At 48.0% G+C, this 27502-nt stretch overlaps 1 protein-coding gene across 4 annotated transcripts in view; it reads left to right on the top strand.

The window, feature by feature from the left end:
- The window catches only part of REEP1 (receptor accessory protein 1), a 67537-nt gene that overhangs the window by 19576 nt on the left and 20459 nt on the right, over positions 1–27502 (top strand). For 3 of the 4 annotated variants that reach the window (XM_062624316.1, XM_062624317.1, XM_062624318.1), the window contains exons 2-7: positions 7179–7251; positions 9849–9925; positions 11969–12089; positions 13646–13759; positions 21263–21313; positions 26765–26933. In XM_062624316.1, coding sequence (XP_062480300.1) covers positions 7179–7251; positions 9849–9925; positions 11969–12089; positions 13646–13759; positions 21263–21313; positions 26765–26933 — 605 coding nt within the window. The remainder of the gene's footprint in view (positions 1–7178; positions 7252–9848; positions 9926–11968; positions 12090–13645; positions 13760–21262; positions 21314–26764; positions 26934–27502) is intronic. The other variant, XM_062624319.1, reaches the window with a different exon arrangement.

Raw genomic sequence — 27502 nt, 5'->3', positions numbered from 1 at the left:
GGTAGCTCTTCCTGTACCAAGCTGCTCTCCTTGCCTACTGTAGAGATCTAACCAAGGTTTTCATCCTCTACTGAGAGTTTTGGTGATCTCTGAGACCTGGTGCTACTCAGAGCAGCTTTGGGACTGCTTGATCCATTTCTGTGGGTTGAACCGTTGGTAGCCCAACGGGAAGGCAACATTTTACATGGTTTTAGCTGAATAGTTGGTCCAAAAAGGACCAAATTGATTTTTAAATTACATCAGTGAGCTAAAATACCCAATGTACTTAGTTAAGCACTTCTGGTAATATTCTGTCCCTGGGAAGTAACATTACCCCAAGGAGCTCATGGTGCAGTTAATTTGGATGAGTTATAATTTGATTTGATTTGTTATTTCTGTTCTCTGTCCCATGAGCACGACACTAGAAGTCTAAATCTCTTGTGCAGTGAGGAATAGACAAATAAGAGCTTTTGTCTTTCTCACCAGCCCCTCAGACAATGGTGGCACTTCTGGTTTGGTGGTGAAAGTCTGAACTGAGCTCTTGGATACGCGGAATGTAGGATTATGCTTGAAGTTGGCATTTCTGGAGGTGTTTAAGCCTCCTAAATGTTCATTCAGAGAGCACCAGTGAAAATAACTCCAAAACCATATTTGCAGCATAATGTCTGTGGTTTTGTGTGAAAATAAAGCAGAGCTGCTTTGTTGCTATGCAATCCATACTTGATACCTTTTTTTAACCTAGAAATGAGTTTGGTTGGGTTATATGTCTCTTTCTGTTCCTTTTTGTACCACGAGCCTGCCATAAATCTGTAGGCTAACTCACAATACAGATCTTTGCCCATCTGTCATCTCTGGAATATAATGTCAGTGCTGCTAAAAAAGCCTTTTTCCACATAAACATCCCCCTCTCCAGAATCAGGAAAAGCAGCCCTTCCCATCTAAACCATACCATTTTGTTTTCAAATTGCCATTTATTTGGCTTGGAAAAGGCCAGGGCTCTCAAAGCAGGATCTGGAGAGGGAAAACATCAGGGACACGCACAGATGCTAAGCCTTTTTGGAGCTGTGAAGCTGGGTGAAGATGTGACCCGGTCACATAGCTGGGAATGTTTTCTCCTCTAAAAGGCACAGATTCGATTGCCCTCAGCATCACACTGTGATGAATTATTTCTGCTCCCCTGAAAGGGTCTAATGAAGCAGTGGGAGAAGGCTCAGTGCCCAGGACCGCTTTCTCCTGCGGGTCCTGCTGAGCCAAAGCATGGAGAGGGGAGGAGCAGCAACAGGGCAAATGCCTCTGATGGGGCCCACGAAACATTATCTCTTGCAAGCAGCTGCTCAGAGCCTCATGGTGTTCCTATATCAACATAGAGCTCCTCACCCATGGCTTGGGGCCCCACACCAGCAATACATGCTCTCCAGGTAGACACATAGCCTCAAGGGCAACCAAACTCATCATCAGCCCACCTCCACCGGGCCAGGCAGCATGCAGTAGAACAGACTGGCTTAGTAAAGCCATCTACCTGCAATAAATCTGCTTCCTAAAATAGCTGCAGGGCTGTGGGGTATTTTTGTAACAGCTACACAGGCCTGTTATGAGGGACTGTAAAAAAGACTTTGAGGCATTAGCCTGAGTGCAAACTGGTGCAATTCTGCCTGACTTTGAAGACAGCCATGAACAATATCCCTGTGAAGGGTGAAGTACCTGCTTCACCTTGCTCGGGCTTTAAGTAAGGTACTCAAGGGTGTCAGTGTAAATACCAACACTGTGGGACCCTTCACTGCTGGTAGCTTCAGTAGGAATGTGAGGTTTTAGTAGTCATCACGTGCATTACCTTAATGTTTTACAAGGGCTCGCCATCAGTAGTGTTGCTATTTTAGCATTTCTTGTCTTGTGCCTCCAACAAGAAGTGGGGAAAAGGAGCTCACATTTACCTTCAGTACACAAGTCTGGATGTAGAATCTCAAGGGGAGTAATGGTTGTGTGATAGCTCCAGGCTGGCCAAGGCCACTTCCTCCACCTGCCTCCCTCTCCATGTCTCTTCGCCTCTCTGCCTGGCCATTTCCCAGCCCCTGTGAGGAGTGCCCTGGTCCCAGTGGGAGAGGAGCGTGTGCTGCTTTGGGAAGATCCTGACTGCTTCAGTTAGCAGCAGTAAGGACAGCCCTTGCTCTTGGTATTTCTGCTGGAAGGAGAGTCAGGCATCCCTTTAGCCCACAGTTACCCCAAGAGCAGTGATCAGGATTTGCCAGCCATTAGGTCACGTTAACCCAGACCAAGTGTTCAGTTTGCTTCTGTAGCCTGCTCTGTCCTGAGGGTGTCAGGACCCAGCACCTTCCTTGGGGGGTGTTTTTGCCACTGAGGCACCATATGCTGTTGGTACCCTCAGTGCATCAGGCTGGCATGGTGGGTACCCACATCTCCTGGGCCCCAGCGTGGGGATGGTGTCAGCCGTCATCCTGAGGGTGAACAGGCAAATCCTAAATAGCCGGACCTACTCTGATGCAAAATGACCACAAAGAATCCTCAGGAGCCATCCCCAGGGAATACCAGCCTGGAGCCCCCACTGCAGCTGGTGCTTCCTCCACCCCATTCCCTTCTTGGATATCAGGCATTTGACGTGTCAAAGGGCTCACGTTAACCCTATCCCTGTCCACGTGCACTGCTTCTTTCCCCATCCCAGCTGCTGGCTTTAAACTGGGAACCTTTGGTGCAGATAAGTGCTGTTTATATTTAATCTGTGGCACTGTGTGAGCATTAATTAGGATTGCTGATAAGGAATGCAAACCCATTGGCACCCTCCTTGGTGGTGTCAGTGAGGAATGCTGGCATGGTGACAGCTCAGCTGCTGCTCCATGCGCAACAAGCACGCCATAGCCAGTGAACATGTTGAGGAAATAGGCAATATTTCAGTGATTCCTAAATGTGTCCATCCCTGTGAGCAGGAATTTGCCATCTTGGCTGCTGTGTGCCAATGATAGGGAAATATTAGTTTATTGATGGGCAAAACAAGGGCTGTTCTGTTCGTGTCGTGGTACTGTGATATTTGGGCAGCCCAAACACTGCTGGTGGCTTGGTAACTACATGAGCAGAACTTGGACGGTTTGGGATGTGGTCGGCACGTTTGGAACAGTGGATTACTGGCCAGAAAGCACCTGTGTGGTTAAAAATACTCAAGAGAATGGATGTGCACTTCTGGAGGTAACCTGAGTCCTGAGAACCGCTGAGAGTCCTTCATTTGTTTCCGTGGCTGCTGTATGGAATGTGGGAGTGAGTTTTACAGGGAAGTGAGTGTAGGACCAGGGCTCTCATGAGGAAAAGAGCATCACCGAATCATCAGGACTCAAGATGTCAAATGGGGCCCTCCCAGGTCCTGGTGGCAGCTCTGATGCTGATCCTCAGGCTAGAAACTAGGTACTGATAGGAATAGTGTCATATTGGGTTTGTTCAGCCTGGAGAAGAGAAGGCTCCTTAAGAGGAGACCTTAGAGCAGCTCCAGTGCCTAAAGGGGCTGCAGGAAGCCTGGAGAGGGCTTTGGACAAGGGCCTGTAGGGACAGGCCAAGGGGAATGGCTTTAACATGCCAGAAGGGAGACTGAGATGAGCTCTTAGGCAGAAGCTCTTCCCTGTGAGGGTGCTGAGGCGCTGGCACAGGGTGCCCAGAGAAGCTGTGGCTGCCCCATCCCTGGCAGTGTTCAAGGCCAGGTTGGACACAGGGGCTTGGAGCAAGCTGCTCTAGTGGAAGGTGTCCCTGCCCATGGCAGGGGCTGGAACTGGATGAGGTTTAAGGTCCCTTCCAACCCAAACCACTCTGATCTGGGTTAGCCTGTGCTCTGTGATGGTCAGATCATGCACCAGCAGATCTGGAGAAGGAATAGAGGGATACAATAGCCAGGGCTGGCTGCAGCTGTACCGGTTAAGTAGAGACAGGAGGGGGTTTGGTGATGGTGCAGCTGCTCCCTTGGAATACAACAGGGATCGCTGAAGAAGAGCCAAGAGTTTGGTTGCTTTAATAATTCCCCTGATAAGCAGGAAACCCCACAATATGGGAAGCTTTGTCCTTTCCTGCCTCATTCAGTGATGAACTTGAATAGTGAAAACCAAACCCAACCTCTAAATCCTATGTAATGAATTTACATAGATGAATAGCGTTGGTCAGTCCCACAGATTAACTCCTGGTGGTAGAAAGGATTTCTCCCCTCCTTTATGACTTGGTTCTCTTGATTCAGTTGAACATCCCCTTACACTGCATCAGGAGCAGATCACCTCAGTTATTTCCTTGCTGCAAAGAAGCAACTGCAGCACTTCCAGTCACTCTTACAGACCTTCCCTGGTGCCCTTCTCCCTTCCCCTTCTGCCTCTGCTGTGTCCCTTTTGACAAGCAGTGACCAGAAGCACACACTGTGGTCCAGATTGGGGATTACTGCTGTGCCTAATAGGATTAGAAGATTGTCAGCACTAATCCTTATCCTGTTCTTTAGGCAGACTAACCTTTTACTTAGATGTTTGCCTCCTCTTGCACAATTAGTTGACTCCTCAGTGATTTCTCTCCAGCTGCTGTTTTGTCCTTTTGCGAGGCCATTATAACGGATGCAGAGCTCCATGGGGCTGGAACTGGATGATTTTAGGGTCCTTTCCAACCCAAACCATTCTGTGATTCTGTGGTGGGGCAGAGTCTACACGAAAGAGGCTGGGAAGGAGACTTAGACAAGGAATGGCTTAGTGGCTTGGGCAGAGAATCAGCCTTGGGTTTGTGTATTGCGTGCAGAAGGAATGATTTGGCAATGGGGATGAAGGAAGGCAGGAATCAATGGGAACTGATTACACAGGACACTTGGATGAGGGGGAAGAGAGAAGCATTGTTTTCACAGGGGACAGGAACTGTAGGAAGAGATACAGGATTGAGATGGATATTTGAATTAAATCAATTGTATGCAAGACAGTAACTTCAGGAGGCTTTTTGGAACAGGCCTATGTGCAGGTATTTGCCTCCAGCCCCTGAAAATGCTTTACAGAAGTGCCTAAACATCTTGTGTCTTTCATTTGTAGGGAGTACCCAGAGATTAAGGGACTTCAGGCCACATAATAAGCCTCAGCAGTGACAAGACTGGAATCCAGCATTCCTTGAACTGTGTTCAGTGTGGTAAAGCACAGCAGTAATAAATGTCCATATATGCACACAACACACTGCAGGGCAGATGAGTGAAACCCTCAATCTCCAATTTAGGGAGAGCACATCACCTTATTTACTGCCCCTTGCTCCGCAAACGCAAAATCACTGCGCAGTTTCATTCCCTCACCGGGTTCTGTTCCAAGCATTTATTGTCTGCAACTACTTCTTTTCCAGGGAGCCTGTAAACTGTTTGCTCCTTCAGGATCCAGTTGCTTTCTGTTACCAGAACAAACTGAGGAAATGAATATCAATCACTCGGTGACTCTTTGCAGGAAATAAAAGCGTGAGATAGCAGCCAAGCCAAGGAGGAAGGACAGCAACGCGGTGCTTATAAGGAGAGCCAAAAATGTTATTCGTGTGGTTGCTGAATATTATAGAGCCTTCTTCCTTTTGTGAGCTCTGCCTCCTTTGGGTTAGGTCCTGCTCCTATATTTGTTAGGGATATTTGTTAATAGCTTCGGTGAGAACAGGATCAAGCTATTGTCTCTCTGTTCTCCCTGGCCTTCACCAGTGTTGCTGTTAAGATACAGCGAGGGACAAAAATGCTCTTGGGTTCCCAGAATCTGAGCGTTTGGATCTCATCCTTGCATACAGCACAGTGAAATGGGTTCAGAGCTGCCTGCTTCCAGCAAAGCTTTTTGAAGCCTCTGTAAAACACTGTCTCTCCTCACTCAGTAGGTGCTTTACTGCAGTCTGCATTGTGCCTCAGGTTCTCTAAGCTATGCTACAGTAAGCATGATGGAGCACAGGTCACTGCTATGGAAATCAGGATGTGTGCTGGCTCACCCCAGTCTTCCACAAATCCTTTCTCCAGCTCCGTGAAGCACGAGGTACACCATAGCCCGGAGTGTTAATATTTAATGTCTTAGGCACATAATGGACTCAGCTGTAATTATGAGTCCCACAGCATGCAATTGCTACTGGCAGGATGCAAAAGATGACTGCGGGTCCATGAGGCTCCACCATTAGGGATTGAAACACTGATTGTTTCCATTCCCAAGAGCTGCAAATCCAGATGTATGAGCTTAAAGCAGAAGCTTCAATGGGAAGGTTGGGAGCCAATAAACATTCCCCTGCAATCTATTACATTTAGACTTTGCAGCATCATCCTGCTGCATTGAATAAAAGTGAGTGAACCCTGGGCAGGGCAGAGTGGTTTTGACAAGCCTATGCTCATGTCCAGAGTAATCCAAGTGAATAAGCATTTAGGCAGTGATGCAGAGAGGAGTTGGTGTAGAAAACCTCCCAGTGTTCTCTTCTCAGTAGTGCTATTTTTAACTTACAGATCCCTGTTCCTTTCTTACATGAACTCTTGAAGCTGGCAGCATCCCTTTCAGACTTGGAAATGAAAGGAAACCGAAAGAACAGGAAAGCTGGCATTTTTGGGCCCATTGGCACATCTTGGTGGGCAGATTCTCCTCCTTTGAGCCCGAATTGACTTTACCAAACAGGGCAGGGCTATTCCGTGCAGCAGATTTAATCGCAGAACCATTAGGGTTGGAAGGGACCTTTGGAGATCATCTAGTCCAATCCCTCTGCTAAGAGATAAGGCCCCAGCATTCACACCCCTTGTGCCAGCAGAGCTTGGATCCTGCTTTACTGTGTTTGCCAGTTCTTCAGGGTATTGAACAGAGGTGGAAGGGAATGTAGGGAGATGGTTCTCGTTAGGAACTCCTGTATTCCTGGTTTCACAGGAGGCTGTTTGGAAATCACAGGAGGTCCCTGGTCTTTTTTGGTTTGCTTTGTGGTTGGATGTTTTGTTTTGTATGTAATACTAAGGTACAGGTATGGAAACCATTGCAAAAGGGGAGTCAGCCTGAATCCCTGCTCTTCATTCATGTCTCTGGCAATAGTTTCTCTGGATTTAGTGGTGCAAAATCATCCCTGTACTGTACTTGGTGCACTCAAGCTTGAATCAAATCCTCGCACTTCTTACAGTGCAACAAACACATTTAACAGGCAGGAAAAAGAAATTAAAGGTTTCCCTGAGACAGGAAATCAATCTAACCCATTTGTTGTTTGGTTTTTTCCAGGCTTATATTTGGCACTCTTTACCCCGCGTATTATTCCTACAAAGCCGTGAAATCAAAGGACATCAAAGAATATGTGAGTAATGAGGCTTGGGGCTGTGCTGAAGGGTTTGTTTTCTTCCTCACCACTTTGTGAAGGTGTTGCCTGTATACTGGGAAAGCTCATAAACCAGTGCAAGGGGAAGAGTGGCCTGAAGATGGACTGGCACAAGTCTCAAATAAGGAGACCTGGGTTTGTGCTTCTGGCTCCTCTGCTGAGTTGATGTGCTCTTTGACAAATGTATGCTGTTTCTATGGGGTTGTGAGCTAAATATGGTCAACTTAAAAGGTGTTTGGCACGCAGAGCTTTGCCTGTTTTCCTTTTGTTTCTGAAGAGCAGCATAAATCAAAGCCTTTTCAAAAAGCCTTGAAGCTTGAGCTGCTCATTCAGAGCAAGGATCAGAGGAGGAAACTTGAAGCACATAGGACTGAATCCTCAGATGGAAACATCCTTCTGTGTGGAGTGACCTATTTACAGGCAGATCTGGTTGTGCTGCCTCATCCTCTGGCTGAAAGATCTTCCCTGGGCCCAGTTTCTAAAGGCATATGGGGCCACCAAGGGAAAGTGCGATGTGGGAGAATCAAACCCGCCTGGATGCTGTTGGTCTCCTGTAGGACTTGTAGTGCCCCTCACAACCTGGGTTCTGTTGCACTGAACCTGACTCAGCCTCCAGATCTCGACTCTTCCATCCTCTCAAGATCCCAAGGATAACAAGCCCGTTTTCTCCTCTGGCTAACACCACAGATGGGTATCCCTTTAAGTCCTTGCACCAGCTCAAACAGGGGCTCACTGTGCCTGCTGAGATTTTCCCTTTCTTTCAATACCCTCCTTCAGTTAATGGTTGGGATGTTCTGAGAATCATTAAGTGTGGCAGAACACATCAGATACCTACAGCAAAATGTCCCTGCAGCCCTTGCACAGCTTTGCTGCTCAAGGTTTGCACATCCTCTGCTTGGAAAGGATGGAGACGTGTGCTGGCATCCCCAAACGGTGTCTGCCACTGATACTTAATGTTTCCATAGCCCCTTTCTGGAAAGTATTTTGCTGAAGGGTCCAATTCCTGTTGGGAATTCAATTGCAAATGAAGAACTCCCACCGGACACATGGGGTCATGACCCAAGTGTGAGACCTGCTCTGCACTTACAGTCATTTCTCAGTTGTGGCAGCACCTCTGTTAGTGTCTGATGAAATAACCCGAAGCAGTGGCAGTTTACACTGACCCGGTACAAACCTTCATCTCTTGCTCCAGATAATATGGCTGCAGTTTACTTTGATTAGGAATAGCCATTTTGATAAATGGTGTTTGAGGCGGACCCAAGCCCTTCCACACCAGGTCTTGGTTTGTGTTGAAGTCTGGCTGGCAGGAATGTCCAACTGAGGCTTTGAGTTATGTGGAAAACACTGACAGAAGCTGCCCTGGGAAGGCAATGTTCTCGGGCATTTGACAGGGCCATTCCACTGCTGTCACACCAAATATGCATATAACTAAGTCCCAGGAGAGCAGTTCTATAGCTCTATATGGTGACAATTCCTCAGGGGATTATTGCAGTACCTGCAGAGAGTGGAGAGAGACTACAGGTACTGTCCCCAGTGCATGGGGAGGGGATGGAGAAAGCCATTTCAGAGCTGGTGAGATACAGATTTATTGCCACCTCCATCCTTCCTTCCCCAGAGCAGCACCCGGTGTAGGCATCCCCCTTGTACTGCCTTCTTTCCCTTATTCTACTGCAGTTATCCCAGCCTTAGGTAACACTTGGGTCCAGTTCTCTGACTGATTTTCATCAGAATAATTTAGCTGGGCTTTAAATGCCATTTAGTGACAAAAATCCCCAGATCCCTGAATTACTCAAGATCCTACAGTTTCCCTGACCAAGTCACAGCCCCCAAGCACTCTTTCTGTGTCTGTTGCTATCACCACAAAGGAGCCCATCCATAAATCACCCATCAAGCAGTGCACACCCCACTGGAGTTACCATAGTTGAACACTGACAGCACAATGTATACTTTTACTGCCAGTATGAGGTGAAATGCTCTCGCCCAAGCCCCAGGTAAGGGATTTAAGGTGATTCACTTGCCCTTGTCACTGCAGTGTGCTCAGAGTGTGGATGTGAGGAGGCACCACCAAGTGATGCACACTGATTGAATAAGTCGGGGTGAGTTGATTGTGCTCCTGAGCCCTGGATCCTGGGATGGGCAATTACCTCTTTATCTCTCCCTGGCTGGTTTCCCCTGCTTGTAGATGTTATGCAAGTAAATACAGTTTTTCTTCATTGCAGCTTGGCCAACACCCTAGTGTTCACCTTTGTCAAGATGAGCCAAGTGAGGTTGTAAATGCCCTGTGACAGGGCTGTGGTTCTCTCTGAGGACAGAGCCAGACTGCTCTTCTTTTCATAAGGCCAGTCCTAAAGGCCACAATCTCTTGCTTCCCAAGGGTTTGTGTGGAAATCTGATGTGTTATGTGCTGAGGTGGGGCATTTTGCGAGCTTCAAGTCCATAGTAACTGTTAAACACACAAGGGGGAGGTGGGAAGAACCAGAACACTCTTTTTTTCTGTGGGAGTTACTCTGTGCATTTGTGCCTGTAAGAGATAGTTCGTTGGGGGAGAATGAACTGACGCTGGTTTTGCCTATCAGGTCAAATGGATGATGTACTGGATCATATTCGCACTCTTCACGACAGCAGAGACATTCACGGACATCTTTCTATGCTGGTGAGCACCACGAGGGAGAGGGTCTTTGCAATGAGGTGGAAAGAGAATGGAGACGTTTAAAAGTGAGGTAAAAAAGGGGCACAAAAGTTGCACTGCTTCCTGAGCATGGGGTTCACAGCTTCAGGTGCATAGAGGTCTTTTGTCTGGAGGAGCCGTGCTTCCTGCCTCAGTGCTGCCACAGGGAAAGCAAGAAAGAAGATGGAATTGCTCAGTGAGATCTCATTAGTGAGAAATCATTACAGGAGGTTGTCCCCTGCATGTCAGAGAGGCTGATTGTTGAGTTGGATGCTTGCACACATCATCACATAAACAACAGTAGCTTCAGCTACAGGTGTAGCTCTAGACTTACCTACCTGTGTCCTACAGTACATACACAGACTGTAGGGACCAGGCAGATACAGCCCTACAGCACAGGACTCTGTAGGTTGCTGCATGAGTGGTTGTTCCTGGGATGTTTTGCCATTCCAGCCTAACCAGGCCAGTTCCTGGTTAGGTTTATGGTTGGATGGAGGACAGTGACAGTCCGTATTGATGTGAGCTCTGGTACCAGGGGAAGATTCCTGGTGACCTCTGTCAGGATAAGAGCGCATACATACCCAGTTATCAGCTTCATAGACTCGCATCATAGAATCACAGCATGGTTTGTGTTGGAAGGGACCTTAAAGCTCACCCAGTTCCAACCCCCTGGCCATGGGCAGGGACACCTTCCACTAGAGCAGCTTGCTCCAAGCCCCTGTGTCCAACCTGGCCTTGAACGCTGCCAGGGATGGGGCAGCCACAGCTTCTCTGGGCACCCTGGGCCAGCACCTCAGCACCCTCACAGGGAAGAGTTTAATTCCTTAAATTTGGACACTCAAGTTTGGAAATGTTTGTTGCTTGTTTTAGTAAGGCCTTTCTAGTGTTAACCGGTGAGATGAGCAGGCTTCAGGATGAGAATCCAACTGTAATGCGTGGCCCTCACCTAAAGCCTGTTCCTGCATAGCAGTGCATGCGTCTAGTGAGTCCTTCAGAGAAAGGGAACTGGGGGTACTTGGCAACATGTCAGATCTGTTTAACAGGGTATAAAAGACATCATTGTGTCTCTGTCTAATTTACATGCAAAGCTACCTCCACTGTGTTCCTCTGGAGCTTTGTTCTTGGAGGATGTATTATGTGGGTCTCAGGAGGAATGACAGAGGGCTCATCCAGCCTGTGAAATCGAGTATGCTGCAGAGATCCTCAGGGAGGTGTTAGACCAACCTGGCACATCCATGCTTGGAGCAGAGCATCACTGAGGCCCATTGGGTCAGGCCTGGGTGCTGTATGACCCAGCTGGCTCTGTGATGGTGCTGTGCACAGTCTGGGTCCAGCTGCACACCCATCATGGGGTCTCTGTGTTGCTCTTGCTTGCCTGTGAAGGGTAGCATTGGTTCATCACATGAGGATGCTGTTTGCTGGCCAGCCTTGAGCTCTAGGCTTTCTCCTCCAAAAGAGAGTCTGGATCATCTAATCCCAAGAAGTCCTTGGCTTGATGTTACAGCTAAAGGTTGTCCTGTTGGCAGTTAGTCTCCTGTATACTTTACAATGCTACCTGAAAGCCACAGTGTGGATCTGCACCTTTATATTGCATGTTGCATGGGCAGCAAAGGTTCTTGTATTCCAGTTTCAGGCAAATAAGAGTTATCTTAAAAGCAAAAAGGCAGAGAGATGAAAGGTACATAAATATATCTATGCAACATTGATTTGCTGGTTTGCTCTTTGCTCCCTCATAATGACTGGGGATGCTATGAAGGCAGCATCTGTGCTCTTTGCATATAGAAAGGTCCTCTTATCACACAGCAGAGTCTCTTTCAGACCAGTAAATAATGGCCCTGATACCCAAGTAAAGCTTTACCCACATGCTAGTTGAGATGTCTGTAAAGGTGAGTGGATATATTCTGGCCTTTGGACTTCTCAGTAAGCAAAGGCTTCCCTAACCAGACCGGCCAGTCCCTTCCTGTGCTGAGCATCTCCAAGGGCAGTGGTTAAATTGGGAGTGGACACTAATAGCTCTTTTTCTCCTAGGTTTCCATTCTACTATGAACTCAAAATAGCTTTTGTAGCTTGGCTGCTGTCTCCGTACACAAAAGGCTCCAGCCTCCTGTACAGGAAATTTGTTCATCCAACACTGTCTTCAAAAGAAAAGGTAATCACAGGTGCCTGGATGGAGCAGATCTGCAATGTGTTTACTCCAGTCTTCCTGTCACTCATTTTCATTGGAGGACTGGGAGTTGCTGATTCTCTTCCCCTATCATTTGACCATCTCCTTTGGTTGGTGGTTTTGTTCTTTGTTGAGTATTTCAATACTGGCATCTGTTCAGCACACTCACACGTATTAGCTCATCTTTGTGCACTTGAGACGTTGGGAGCGAGGGGGATAAAAATACCTCCTGAGCTGCTTTGCACGTACTGGCTGGATATAGCTGAGTGCTGTGTTGTGGCTGGGTGTAACAGAGAAACAGGGGCTGGCAGCCAGGGCTCCTTGACTTTGTTCGCAGCTCTGCCTAAAACATTGTGCAGCACTAAAACTAATACCCCAGCCTGTCTCAAACAGGCTTAGCAAGCACTATATAGCCTGCTGAAGTAAGGCATGCAGCATGCTCAGGTCCTGGGTTGAGAAACATCTTGCGGGGAGGCAATAGAGCTTGGATCATTTGCCTGCCTAAGAGATTCCTGTGGCTGTGAATGGGACACTGTCAGGCAGAGCCATTTGGCTCATGGGAATGCATGGGCCAAGAATAGCCACCAGTCACGTACCAACGTGCAGACTACCAAGAAGTGAATAACTGTTTCCTGCATTGGCAAGTATGGAAATGAAAGCTCTGTTTAGCCACAGGCAGTGCATGAGCAGTTGTATCCCAGTCCTGTCCAAGGAGGACAGTGGGGATTGATCCCCTGTCTCTCTGCATCCTGGGAACTTCTGCTTTTCACAAGCAGTGCTTGTGCATTTTGGGTTGCCACTTCGTATCTACTAGGAGCAGGGAGGGAATCACTACACAGCCAGCAGCTTCTCATGGCCTCCAGTCCCCACTAACCCAGCACATCCAGCACCTCAGTACTGGAAGTCATTGTCATCCATTCTCATCCAGACCCCCGTGTCTTGGGGGGGGGAAGGTGAGGGCAGGACCTTTCATAACCATTTCACTGTATCTTGAGCAGCATGAAATCCAGAAGCTCTGGACCTACCAAGTTCATGGGCATGTTGAAGCTGGCCACTGCAGTGATGGGAGAGATGACTCGGATACTTCTGAGACCACCACTCCTGGCTGCAGAGCAGTACAGCTTCATCTGTCCATGATGCAGTGTCATAATGCAGTTCTTTATAACTATGGGCCAATGCAATTTGTCTTTAGGTGTCCATAGATTGCAAATGGCTCCTGGTCCATTCTACCCAGGTCGATGTATCTGTCTTGTTTCCAGGACCCATTGGTGGTCATTGCACATTGTGCAAGTGTATCCCAACCTTCCATTTGCAGAATAACGAGTTCCTAAAGCCTGCAGTGGGAGTTACTGCTCCCCTGCAAACCTTTGGTCTTTGCAAACATTGGCTGTGAGCTTGTCTCCAGCCAAGGTGAAGGGAATGGATGGTATCTACCTCCATAAAAGATGCCATGGCCCTGCCAAGAGTTCAAGGCTTGGAACACTCTGAACTTGTCCTTCCTTTGCTTTATTGTTTGCTTGTTTTGTTGTTTGCTGTGACAGGAGATCGATGACTGCCTTGTCCAGGCCAAAGACCGGAGCTACGATGCCCTTGTCCACTTTGGGAAGCGGGGGCTGAACGTCGCAGCCACGGCAGCCGTCATGGCAGCTTCGAAGGTAAAGGTGCGGGTCAGGATGGTCACACATCAGCATCTCAGCTGCACCCATCACCACCAGCAGCCACACTGTGGAGGGGGAGAGATGGGAAGGGATCTTCTCATTGGTTTTGATCATGCCTCCCAGTCTCCCGTTCACCAGCCACATAGGAGCCTCTTGGGATGAAGACAGTAAGCGTGGTGATGGCCAGCCTACAGGAGTTGGAAATGCAGGATCAAGACTATGTGTCAATACTCAGGTGACAGCATTAGGAATTCTGTTCATCACAGCCTGTGCCCTTCCTTTTCACTGGCAAAACAGGAGCATGCTTCCATGGAATATTGAAATATGGTCACCATTAGGTGAACACAGTTAGCACCCTGCCAGGGAAATCTGTTTCTTTTGGTGAGTACCTTCTGTGGTGAAGGGAAAGCCCTTCTGCACCCCAGTTCTTCAGTTGTTATGCTGAACTGTTGGGAAGCCTGGCTAATGTGGGTACTGACAGAGAGCAGACGTGGTCTGTGAAGGCTCAAAGTTCATCTGCAAGGCTTACACATAACATACCCAGTATATAATTCTCTGGAGACATGTTTATGTAAGAGTGAATGGGAAGTGGCGTTAGTTTTGGAGAAGGATATTGGATGAGTGGTCTCATCTGAGGAGGTACATCCTGTACTCAGTTCCTGGCTTAGGGCCAGTACCAGAAAATAGCTGTTATCTCTGTTTCCTTGCTTGCATAAAAGCTGCGAGGACTTGATAACTGCATTTTGTGGTCCTGGTGTCTGGCCATGGGTTAGCATGGCTTAGGGCAAATGTGCGCTGCCACTGTGCCCTTGTGTTTTGGGGGCAAGACTTGTATAAAAGGGTACAACTTTTGTACAGTCAGATACAGAGCCTCTTGCAAAAGGATAATAGAAACTTAAGGGCACTGGGATTAGGAAAAATGTGTGAAAGGGAGTTGAAGGAAGTCATTTTCCTCTTCAAATGCTTTTCGTATGACCCCAGGCACATCATTTTAGTACGTCTTGGCCTTACCTTCTGTAACAAACGCATGATACATCCTTAGGAGCCCAAATACCATTAGGTCTATAGAACATGTTGAATGCAAGGTACTATAGAAGCGGGGAGCCCCTGGGGTGTGCCATGCACATGTAGGATCACAAGGATATGCAGAAGCTATACCTTTTTCCAAAGAAACCCCCCAAATTGCCTTCCTTTTCCATGCCAAGCATTGTGCAGCCTGTGTTTCTTAGCCATGGCTCAGTTCTTCTCCTGACCTGTTTGCTCCTCAGTGATCAGGCTCTGCTAACCCAGGGACTGGAAGCTAATCCAGACCTGGACTGAACCCTGGGATAAATGTGGAGCTAAGGCAGAGCTATGTATTGCATGCCCAACAAAGCAACATGTGTGTGATGCTACCATGACACTTAACACTTCTGAGGCTGCTGTGTAAGCCTGAAGAAGTCACACCATGGTCTTTAATGGGCCCTGGGAATGCCAGTTTTGCAGCACTGCCTTTGCCCCGAGCCCCTTCCTACGAGGTACTGCAGATTCTTTGTGCTAGAGCTGGTTTTAGGCCAGAGTGAGAAACGGTGTGTGAATCCTGAAGGAACTCTGGCTCCTGGTTGGGTAGATCCTGAATTTGAGATGCTCAGACCCCCAGTGCCAACCTGTTCATCTCACACTGTCCTCAGCCTGAATGAGCAGTCAGCACCATGGTTCTTCTTCCTGCTGTTCTGCTTTTCTGCCTTGGAATGGGGCTCCAGTGGCAATGGGAAGCTGGGTAGAAGGGAGAAGAGCCTCCAGGGTACAAGGAAGCCATTGTTTTGGATGAATGAAGCTCCCCATTCAGTGGTGGAAGAAAGCAATGCTATGACTTGTGTGGTATTGTTGTGTGACATATCTGCCAGCCTAAACTGAGAGATATTGCACCCTGTGAATGGACCAGAGGAGTCTTCCCTGCCCACTGCTCTGGGGAGGGGAAAAGGAGCTGTTAAGATTGAGAGGTTGTTGTTGGATGGATGGATTGATCTTTACAACAAAGCAAGGGCTGTTCATGTCTTTGCTTCAGCCTTGACATTTCGATTACCCTGAATATGTGAGGGAAAATGGGACTCCTGGCTTCCTTCAGTGCTTTGGTGTGTGGCCTCCAGCAGGTTGTTTGCTTCTGTGTGCCTTAGGGTGCAGATCCAAGAGATAGGGTGAGCTGATCTGACAGCTTTCCTCCTCCAAAGTGCTCCTGCTCCCAGTGTATTACTGTGCATCAGCTCTTTGGACCTCCTCAGGTTCTCTCTAATCTATCACAAGGCTGATCCAGAAAGAGAAGGAAAGGGAATGCTGCTTTTTGAGCCCCAAAATGAGTCTCAAGTGCCTGAGCCAGCACAAGGGAAGGGATGGAGCTGTGTTGTGAAGAGTATGGCCCGAGGAAAGGAAAGCAAGATGCTGGTGCTGTGAAGCAGACAGATCAGCTCTGCTGCTGATCCACACCCTTAATGCATTTACACTCTTCATGGTGTGATAGTCAGGAGTGGTTAATGCAGCTTCTATCCCTTGCCCTTCTCAGACTGAATCTGTTGTGTTTTGGGCAGGCAGAGCTGAAGGGCTGTGATTTACGGGCGATGTGTTGCAGCACAGAAGCTGAGCTGAGGTTCCTCAGCTATTCAGCATGTGAAATGTGACTAGTCAGGCATGGATGTGTCTCCATTTAGCTGTCCCTGCTATGAAGGAAGCCCTTCCCAAGAGATATGAGCAGGTAGGGGTGGTAGCAGGGTTTGTTGCCCTGGTTTTCAGCTGCTGTTAAATGTATGTCAGCGCTTTCACTTGCTCACTTGAGAAGGTGGTACGACAGAGATGGATTATGCTGCATGAGAGGCATTTAAATGACTATCTGGAAAGCACTTTGAGCAGACAGATGCTAGGCAAGACTGCAGTGCTGTCCCTAGGGGGGAGTTTCCAAGGAGGAAGGGAAGAGAATATTATTCCTATGGCTTATCTTGGTTGTCCCATGCGGCTAGTCTGTGGTAAGTGTTGAGTGCAGATGGGAAAGTGAGGACTTCAGGTTCGTTTGGCTTCAGCCTTTAATGGATTGTGTTAAAACTGGAACCTATATATAGAACCTATGGATAGAACCTACAATATAGAGATGACCACCTCTTCAGAAGCACTGAGCTCCTGCAGCTCCCATGGAAAACATGGCTTTTACCAGTAAGTGAATGTGAGGATCTGTCTTCACGTGCTGCTTCACTTGGATTAATGGGCAAGGAAAAGATGCTTTTGTACTAAGAAATGGACCCTCAGACTTTGCAAAGCAGCATCTTCTAGTGGCAAATACACAGTGAGCTGCTGGGCTGGAAGTGTCCTCTGTCCAAACCTGTTCCCAGTGAATTGGCTAAACTCTAAAGGCTCCTGTACTTGGAGACGTTTCTCACTGTGCAGAGCCCTGTCCTCTCCTTTCCCTGAGCTGTGCTAACTCGCCATCCTGATCCATCATGATCTTTTGTCTTTCATGATAAGATCTTAGGGCAAGGCCCCTGTCTTCATTCTATCTTTTATTTTAGCCTTCATTTTATCCATCACCTATTTATCCGTGTAGCACAATGCAGCCGGCTCTCTGATTGCATCTGTGTGCGGCAGACTGCTGCTTGTACATTTACTACAGGCTAAGATGCTGCAAGCACAGCCACAGCTTCGTAACCTCTGATCCCTTGGCCCTTTCACCTTTCTCTCTTAAATAGCCCTCAGTTTTAGCTAGCCAACTGCAGGCTCGTCTCCCTTCCCCTCCCTCCTGCTCCGCTTTGTTTTGAAGCCACATTTGTGCTAATGCTGGCACAGACCTGTGCCAGTTCATTTCACAGGCTGAGGAGCTGTCAGTGTTCCAGGTACCCTGGCGCTGCCCAGCTTGGCTCACTTGGGTGTTTTCTCTCTCCAGAGAGTCTATTTTTGATGCTCTCTAAGCAGGCAGCGCTGGATATCTGCTCTTATTACACCCTGCAAGGTGCTCAGCACACATCTTTTCCCTGTCCCCAAGCAGCTTGTGTCCCCATCAAGGAGCATAATCTGATTTGGGGCTCTGTAATCCTGTCCTCATTGCTTGGTCATTCTGTCACACACTGTGACTTCAAGTGGCTCAGTCCTAAGTGGCAGGGTTAGGTGGCCAGGCAGTAAATCCTGCTGCTCTTTGCGTGCTTTCAATTAGTTCCACCTAATTCAGCCATTCCTGCTCCCAAAGGGCCCTGGGCACTGCCTGCACCTTCTTTTCAGCTCACTTCAAGGGAGGAGAGGCAGAGGAGCCTGCTTTTGGGCCACAGCAGAAGGAGAGCAGCAGCAGCAGGGTGTTACAGCCCCAGCAGTGGTGCTGGTGCCACTGGAGACATCAGATGGAAGCATGGGCATAAGTGTGTTTTTCACTGGCACCCATCAGGTTTCTAACATGAGCAGCTGGGGTCCATAGTGGCTGCGGTGAGGAGAGGTACCGATGGCTTGGAAGCACATCCATCACATCCATATGTATTCCCTTGCTGTCACCATGCTCCCAGCACTTTCTCGTGCTCTGCCTGTCACCCTGAGCCTCTTGCCATCTGCTGCCTTGCCCTGTCCCCAGTCCCCTGCTCTTCTGTTCCCTGCTTGCCTTCCCTGCCATTGCCTCCTCTGTCTCTGCAATGCACCCACCACCAGTTTTACACTATCAGCCCTCTGACCTTCTCCTTCAATCTCCAGGGTTTCCCAGATCCTCTTTGCATGTAGCCTTATTCCTCACCCTGAACAAACGAATTCTGCCAGACAGGCCAGTGTCTTTCCCTGTCTCCAAGACAAATCCTGCTGCCAACCACTTAACCATCCCCAAGCTGCAGCTTCAACTCAGTTCTTCAAAGGCGAGCAGCAGAAAGCATCCCACAGCCATCAGATCATCATAACCCAAAGCTTTCTTATAATGTCCCTTCTTCTGCCCTCCTGTGTGTGGGGCAGGGACAGTTTGCACAGCAGCTGGTGCTGTGCCCTTGTACAGCCTGTCTTTAAGAAGGGGATTGGGGCATGGCGTGCTGCTGGCAGCGGGCACAGCGCCTTGGCCGGGGATGATGGATGAGGAGGGAGCAGGCACGCATGACTGGTGACGATGAAAAGCCTGTTTGTGCCTAATAAGTCTGAGAAACAGTCCAGGAGTCTTTCATGCGTGGGGAAATGTGGCTTGTGGTGCTGGCAGAGCCAGCAGTCACTGGGTATGGGTCAAAAGGAGCAGGCATGCAGATGAGGGTTTCACTATGTGCATCCACCTCTTTAACGCTCAGGAGTGCAGCATCAGCAGTTCCCAAACTGCCTCAGCTCCCAGCCCTGTCTGGTTTGTCACTTCCATTTCCACCTTTGGGCTCATCATCCCCTAGGGATTGCACTACTTTAGGGTCCTTTAGCTGAAGAAATATATTGGGAAGGTTCCCAGTGTGTTTGCTGGTTTTTAAGCTAGGGTATTGGAAGGGAAATGCTGGTAATGATTTAGATTCGGTCTTCTCTAGTCAAACAGCATCTTTTCACTCATTTCTAGTATCTGTCTATTATAGGTAGTGCAGCTGCCTGAAAGTAAATGTTTAGATCCCTAATTTTCCATAAGGATTGAGATTTATTTATTGTGGAGGAAAAACGTGTGTGGGCAGAGATGCTGCCTTTTGTGATGTGACAGTGGAGAACTGCACTTTTACTTGAATGGGGAAAGAGGGAAGCAGGGGGTAAGGAGTATCCTTTCCTTTAAGATGCTGGATGAAGCCTCTTTGTAATGATTAGATCCCACTGCTTGGAGGGAGGGTGTTTCTTCACTTACTAAACACATCTGAGGACAGTTCTGATCCATCTGCTTAGCACCAGATCTGTAATGGCCGTGCCAAGAGCAGCCGTCAGGAATGGTTTAGAGTACACAGTGTTACACCAAAGTGTTACCTCAGAAGGGGATTTAGTGGCACCTCAGAAGGGCTGAACGTGCTGCTTTTGAAAATAGCTTCCTTTAAAGGATCTCCATGTGGGATCCGGAATCAAAGATCTCATGGCTGAGCTGTGTTACACCACTGAAGAGGAACAGCAAATGGCTTTCTGGGGAGCATGGCACTGATCATGGTATTGTGACCTGTTCCTGTCATGGTGTGATGTCTCTTTCATTCTTATGCCTTTGAGCATCTGTTTCTCCCAAATCAGTAGTAACCCAGTGCTGTTGGAGCTGCAGGCCAGGTTTCTCTCTCTCGTGGGCTCCTTTGCTGGTGTCTCTAAGAAGCCGACAATAGGCAGTGAATGCCCAGGACAGCAGAGCCAAACAATAAACTTGCACAGAGAGAGAGCAGCCTGGGAGAGACAATCACAAACAGTTCCCAGGAGAGGAAGTGAATGGCACAAACAAAAAGGGTGGATGAAGTGAAGCTTCCACCATCAACATTAACGTCAGCTGTGGTTTCCCTTTGAGTCTTTAATGCTGTCTGACATCTCCGGAGCGGCTGGCGAGGAGGCACGGCACGCAAGGGCTGGCCATCAGGATGTTGCTTGTAGGATATTTGTGCTCATACCAGGGCAGAAGCGGTTTTCTCCTTCACTGTGCTCAAGAGCATAAAGCCGATGGGTTTGCTCTTAGCAAATGATAACATTTCTGTTTGCAAACTCTGATTCATTGCTGGGTGTGATTCCTCATCCTTACCCTGCTTCTCATAAGAGCTGGCAGTCACCAGGACTGAAATGACTGAAGACAGGCTGAGAGATTGGGGTTGTTCAGCCTGGAGAAGGGAAGCTGCGTGGAGACCTCAGAGCAGCCTTCCAGTACCTGAAAGGGGCTACAAGGATGCTGGGGAGGGACTCTTCATTAGGGACTGTAGTGATAGGACAAGGGGTGATGGGTTTAAGCTTAAACAGGGGAAGTTTAGGTTAGATATAAAGAAGAAGTTCTTTACTGTAAAGGTGGTGAGGCACTGGAATGGGTTGCACAGGGAAGTTATGAATGCTCCATCCCTGGTGGTGTTCCAGGCCAGGTTGGACAGAGCCTTGGGCAACATGGTCTAATGTGAGGTGTCCCTGCCCATGGCAGGGGGTTGGAACTGGATGGTCTTAAGGACCTTTCCACCCCAAACCATTCTGTGATTCTATGACTGCCATGTGTCCCTCACCTAATCCTGTGCCTAAATTAGTTATAAATGCACTCTGTTCTTAATCATCTTAAATCTGGATTACAGAGGTAGCCAGTCTCATCCATCAGGTGCAAGGAGCAGAGTGGCAGCCCATGGTGTTTGTAATTTGCTTTACTCTCTAAACACACTTGCTAGGTAAGCCCCTGTCAGCTGGGCTTATGGAGTGGTTTCTCCATCTCTCTGGGAAGGTTGAGAAAGGGAGAACCTTCATCTAAAGGTGGGTGTCCCTGCTTCTTATGTGTACGTGAGTCCCCTGCCCATGGTGCCCAATGTCATGCTCATGTCTCGCCTTAATTACTTATGCTTCAAATAGGCCTTATTCTCAAAGCTTTGACATGTGTTGCCACAATGGCTCTCTTTTTTCCCTTGCTAGGTCTCTCAGCTACTTCATTTACACTTGTACTGGGACCAGAAACAAGGGCAGGTAATCTGCTGAGTGCTTCTACTAACCCCTAACTAATGTCTGCCTCCCCATTAGATTAGCTTGAACTGTTTTCAGCTGAGATTGGGCTGAGGCCAGATGCTGTCTGCTCTGCTTCCAGTAGGTAGATCCTGCGTGCTGAGCTTTAAAAGCCTATCTTTGATCTCATCAGCAAAATGCCTTCCAAGTCCTCTGCTGGCAATCAGAGAGACTCCAGCAGCCAGGCAGGGAGCTTTGTACGTGGAAAACCCGTCTAACTCGGGTTGTTGCTACTGCATTGGCCAAGCTGCTGTGTTTGCTGTTGTTTTCTTCTTGCTAATGGATAAAGGGAGCCTCTCCTGCTGCTGTGAGCCCATTAGGGTGGTTGGGGCTGCAGCGAGATGCATCTCTGCAAGCATTTTCTGATAGGTGTTGTTGGGGAAGTGCTGCTGACACTGTGCTGATAACCAGCATCCTAGGAACATGCACTACACCTTGTAGTGAGTGTGTGCAGGATGGAGCTGTAACGTGCATGCAGACGTGGAACCAAAGTTACAGCAGAAAGAGAGGGTTAGTGTTGTGTTGTCCCTTGCCTGCTGACCCTAAGGCACAACAGGCCAGAAGGTGCCACCCTGTATTAACATTGATTGTATTAAAAGCTTGTCTTCCATGACTTGACATGTTTTGGTTCCTGATTTGTTACTTCACTGTGCTGTTATAGCTGCAGAATGGAGCTTGTGGGTATTAGAGGTGTTTTGAAGCCTCAATAATACCTACAGAATCTTTCAGATTGTCAGACTGAAGGTATGAGAAAACCTAGACATTCATTTGTTTGTATTTAGATCATATTTAATGGGACTGTGATATAAATTGCAGTCTTTAATTCTGTGCCCTATTTTATTTGCCTGTGTAAAGCTGCCTGTGTCTGTGGAGTATTCCACTGGATGCAAACCCAGTTTTCCCAGACTCCTGAGTCCGTCTCCATCTGAAAAGTTCTACTTCAAATGCGAATGCAGAGATTAATTATAGAGAGGAAAGCAATTAAAACAATTCCAGCTATTTCTGATGCAGAGCCTTTATAGAGTGCCCATCCCAGTGCCCGTCCCAGTACTGACTTCAGGCTTTGGAAAGGATCAAGATTCCTCATCCTCCCAAGCCAATGCTGGTTGGATCAGTGTTTGTGCTCTGGGCCCACGGAGGTTAATGGTCATTCCTGGAGGTGATGATGTCTGTAGCATCTAGAGGAAGGTAGGATGCAAGTTATTTGGCTTTGAGCGCTCAGTATATACTTTGATAGGGTTTTTGGCCCACTCTTGAAAGCAGAACTAAGGTGAGAGTGTGCCAGATGTGGGTAAGGAGGGTGAGCCTGTGCTGCAGCTGCAGTTTTGACTGAAGTAGGTAAATGTGTCTAAATTAGTTTTAGACTAATTACTATGCTACATGAATGGGAGCTTTAACTTCCCTTAGAATCAGAGATGAGCTTCAGCTTAAACGTCCATGGTGTGGTGGACGATGCCCTAATACCACTGGTAGTGTTATGAATCTAAATAAGGTGGATGCAAGTGATAGCAGTTCCTGGGGGATGACATTACAGTGTTCTTTTTAGTGTTTCTGTTCTCTTCAGTAACACCAAGCCCTGCCCCAACCTGGGCTTCTTTCCTGTAAAGATAGAACTGCCCCGTGTATGGACCCAGAGAGGTTGGTAGATCCTGGGAGAAGAAGAGGCAAAGGAAGCCTGAAGAAGTCAGCTTCCAGCTTGTGCTGCACTTATGGGGATGAGCTTTCCTATGGGCAGGAAGATGGGATGACTTTGGGAGCAGATACACTATAGTGAGCAGGGAAAGGTCATACCTCCTCCCACTTGTTGCCATCACTGTGCTGGATCAGAAGTGCCATGCTTACAGGGACAGTCTGTCCGAGGAGAAGCTGGATGAGCTGCAAGCTGAGTTTAGGCAGGTACTCTTAGTGCCCAGAAAGAGTAAGGCTCAGTCTTCCAGCACCACCTCATGCTTCTGTCCTCTACCAGGAGATTAAATCCCCAAAATACAAGTCAAAAAGCAGCAAAACATCCCCTTGGGCCCATTCCCACTGTGATTCCAGCCCCATGGAACCCCTTGGATCCCCCATCAGCCATGTTCAGCTCCATGTCCATGAGCTCCAGCTCACTGCCAATGAATCATCCCCTATCTGCCAGCACAACATCCTGACCTGGCAGCTGATGTTCAGTGAGGGGAGAGGGGTGGTGTCATCCCAACCTCTGCTTTCTAAAGGTTGTATAGCAACATGATGCTGGTTTGCTGTTGAAATGGTACCACAGCTACTGTCATATTACTGCTGTCATGCTCTCTAGGATAAACCCAGCCCAGATTTGTGCTGCACCCATGCATCTGGCCTATGGCATAGCCATAGCTTCAGGACCTGCACCTTCCCTCTGTGCAGGCTCACAGTGTGCTGAAGTTCCTGGGGTATCTCCTGTGTCTGTAGCAGTTGGAAGAGCACCTGCACGATCACAGCCAAGATGGTAAACAACAATCCCCCAGACAGCTGCTCTTCATCTTCCACGTGATTGTTCTAACCAAGCCCAAGATGTGCGCGGTGCTGAATCCGTTCGGTTGTGAAATACAGCTCTTGGCTTTCATTTTGTTGATGAATTATAAGTCCTATTGTGGAATAATAAACGCTCCAGCTGGATGAAGTCCTTAGTGCTAAAGCATAACTACAGCAGAGCAAGCCCTCACAGTGCTGCCTTTCAGATGTGTGCGATTCCATCTACAGCAGCTGCTTCTCTAGCAGGGAAATGAAGGCTGGGGACAGCGTTTTCCACTTTGCTCTGAAACCATCCTGGTTCTGTTGTAGTCACCATTTCTGTCGTGTTTCTATTTGGGGGCAGTGTCCTTGCTCAGCCTAAGCCTTGGATGTTCCTGTGCTGTTCCTGAGACTTGGACAAACTGTTTCATGGAACGGTGGGAACAGCAATGCTTTGCTGTATCTGTGCAATGAGCAACCTGTGGCTTTGCTGTCCTGAACTCAGCTCAAATTAAATCCAAAACTGAGAAAAGGCAATTTTGGATTCTTTTCTCCTAGAGAAGGTCAGTGTTGTTCAGCACAGCCGCCACAGCTCCGTGCTTGAGCTGGCTGGGTTGGATGGAGCTTGGAGCAACCTGGTCCACTTGAAGGTGTCCCTGCCCATGGCAGGGGGTTGGAACTGAGTGAGCTTTAAGGTCCCTTCCAACCCAAACCATTCTGTGATTCTATGATTCTATATATATATCTAGATAGATAGATGGATAGATAGATATGAATATATGCTACATATATCTATGATACATGTAGCAGACCCACAGACGATGGGCACATACCAGGCCCTTGTTTCAGAGCATTCTCTGGGGCCTTTGATCATTTAATGCCGCTGTATCACACGTTGCAATGCAGGATTTAATGTCTTCTTCATTTTCAATGCAATAGGGTGTATTAGTGTCATCTTCCCTGTGGGTTGGTCCGACATGTGGATCTCTGCTCGGGCTCGTGTCCACATGCACGAATGGCTCATTGGAATGGAATGGTATTTGGGTTAGGTGGCTGAGCAGAGTGGCTGGCAGGAGGTTCAAAGCTTGAGCTGGTGGTACAGGACAAATGCAGTACTGGGGTTACACAGCTCGCTGAATGTTAACTCTCTGGCTTTGCTGGTCCAGTCGTTCTGCAACAGCAAAGTATGATTCAGTGGTCTGATTGCCTTCAGCTTGCTCTCTGTAGGGATCCATGTGTTGTACTCAGACTATGGGATAGGATGTCTTGTGACAGGATGCACGCAGGATGACTGTGCAAGACTCCAGTGCAAGCTGCAGAGCCCATCCAGGACTTCACTGAGCTCTGGGTGGCTGGGATCACGCAGCTAACCAGCCCTGCAGGGCAGCTCCAGTGAACCACCATAGGCTGCAGAGTAAATGTACCACAGGCTGGCCAAAGGGAATAACCTGAGGTGCCTCTTGGACTCCCAACATGTTCCAAGAGTGGCTCAGCCCCTGGCAGGAGTAGCCAGTATTCAGGTATCAGCTCTTGTGGCAGGTTGGAGAATGAAATGGCAGAGGTGAGATGTTAACAAAATTGTTCAGCCTGGAGAAGGGGAAGACTGCAGGAGACCTTAGAGCAGCTCCAGTGCCTAAAGGGGCTCCAGGAAAGCTGGAGAGGGGCTTTGGACAAGGGCCTGTAGGGACAGGCCAAGGGGAATGGCTTTAACCTGCCAGAGGGGAGACTGAGATGAGCTCTTAGGCAGAAGCTCTTCCCTGTGAGGGTGCTGAGGCGCTGGCACAGGGTGCCCAGAGAAGCTGTGGCTGCCCCATCCCTGGCAGTGTTCAAGGCCAGGTTGGACACAGGGGCTTGGAGCAAGCTGCTCTAGTGGAAGGGGTCCCTGCCCATGGCAGGGGTTGGGACTGGATGAGCTTTAAGGTCCCTTCCAACCCAAACCACTCTGTGATTCTATGATGCACTGCTTTAACTAAATGACAGTGGTGTGTGAATTGCTGCAATGTGCCTTATCTCTTTTGTTAAACAGGGCAGTAAGTGCTGTTGTTTGCCATCTTTCTGATTTCACCTCAGTTGACACATCCATTGAATTCTTCCTAATTTACACTAATGGAAATAAGTTTAGAATTGGGCTCCATGTATTTGGTTTTTATCAGTTATGCTATTTATATTCTGAATGTCACTTCATGTAACCAACAGAGAAGGACACATTGTGTTGATTGTATTTGCTGGCACTCTTAATGGCAGTGGTGTAGTGTGAAGGTTATAGAATATATACATATACTTACAGACAACTCCATTATGGGATGTAGTTTTAATGCAAGGTGTCTTTTAACCAGCTCATCCATTACACAACAGCTACATTCCTTTCACTAAGCAATGTGAGGTTTTGCCTGATTGAGAGCTTGTCTAAAACTTTAGAAAGAAAGAAACATACTGTGCTTACTTCTTCCTTAAGCTGCATGAAAAAGCACTGGAATGTTTCTTTGCATTTAACATGAACTATTTATTACCTTCAAATTCCTCAGGAAATTCTGTGTATGACTGAGAAAGGATGGGTGAGTACCAGGTAACTTTAAAGGGAGTTATTCTGATGCAGTCTATTTAGTTGTGTTTCTGAAGCCAAGCACTGATTTGACTCAGATCTTAAGGAAGAAAAGTACCTGCTAGAAAGACACCACAACATCCTGCTCCTTTCGATGCAGCCAAGGCTGCTCTGAGCTCAAATGACTGCATTGAAGAATCAGAGATGCTTACTGACCAAAGTTTGAAGATTTTGTGTGTAGAACCCCCGCAAAAGGAAGAGCAAAGGGAGGGAAATGATGCTCTTAAGTTGTTTTTTGTCCTCCCTAGGCTACTGGACCAGCATTTCAATGAGCAAAGAGAAGAAAGCTCAAACCACACTGCTGTCTCTAACTTTTATGCCTGTTCTTTGCTTCCTTGTTTAACCAGGGACAGGGGGCCCTGTCTGAGAGACTAAGGAGCTTCAGCATGCAGGATCTCTCGACGATCCGTGGAGACAGCAGCAGCGCTGTTCCTCCTTCGGTCACTGTACGAACAAGTAGCAAACAGAGCCACCCAAAACCATCCCGAAGTGCATCGGAAGGCACTGGCAGCTCAGGTAAGCACCAGTGTTATTTCCAGTGTCGTGGTGTCTGCAGTGTCCCACAGCTGAACGAAGTCATGGCAGTTGGCAGGAATAGATAGCAGCAGGCACCGCAGGCGGTGCATACCGGCATTCGCAGGACACACACATGCTGTTGAGTCTCTTGGCACTTAAGAGAGAAAACAGTATCATCTTTTGATGGGAACTGTTCCTGCCTGCTGCCAAGGATGGGGCTTGAGCGTGCAAAGGAGCCAGCATCAAGCCTTGCAACTTGAGCTGAAAAGCTAAGCTCTGGGCAGGTGGGTTTTCAGTGAGGGGGGCAATGGAAGTCCAAAAGGAGGGATAAGAATGCACAGTAGTGAGCAAGGGTCATTATTATCATCAGAGCCGTCATATGGTGATACAGCCTCTCTTATGTCATCTCAAATACGAGTTCTAATGGATATCTGGTTTGAATTACGCCCGCTTGTGCTGCTTCTGAGCTCTACAGTAGCTGTAACAACACTTGATGGTTGTAGCTCCAGAACTTTATCACCAGTGAAGCCTTCTGAGAAGTAAACCCCATATAAAGCACTCCCAGAAGC

Source organism: Pezoporus occidentalis, unplaced genomic scaffold, assembly GCF_034315485.1.
Source record: "Pezoporus occidentalis ecotype Australia unplaced genomic scaffold, CSIRO_AGI_Poc_V1 ctg265, whole genome shotgun sequence".
Taxonomy (NCBI): Eukaryota; Metazoa; Chordata; class Aves; order Psittaciformes; family Psittacidae; genus Pezoporus; species Pezoporus occidentalis.
This window is presented reverse-complemented; position numbering and strand designations above follow the sequence as displayed.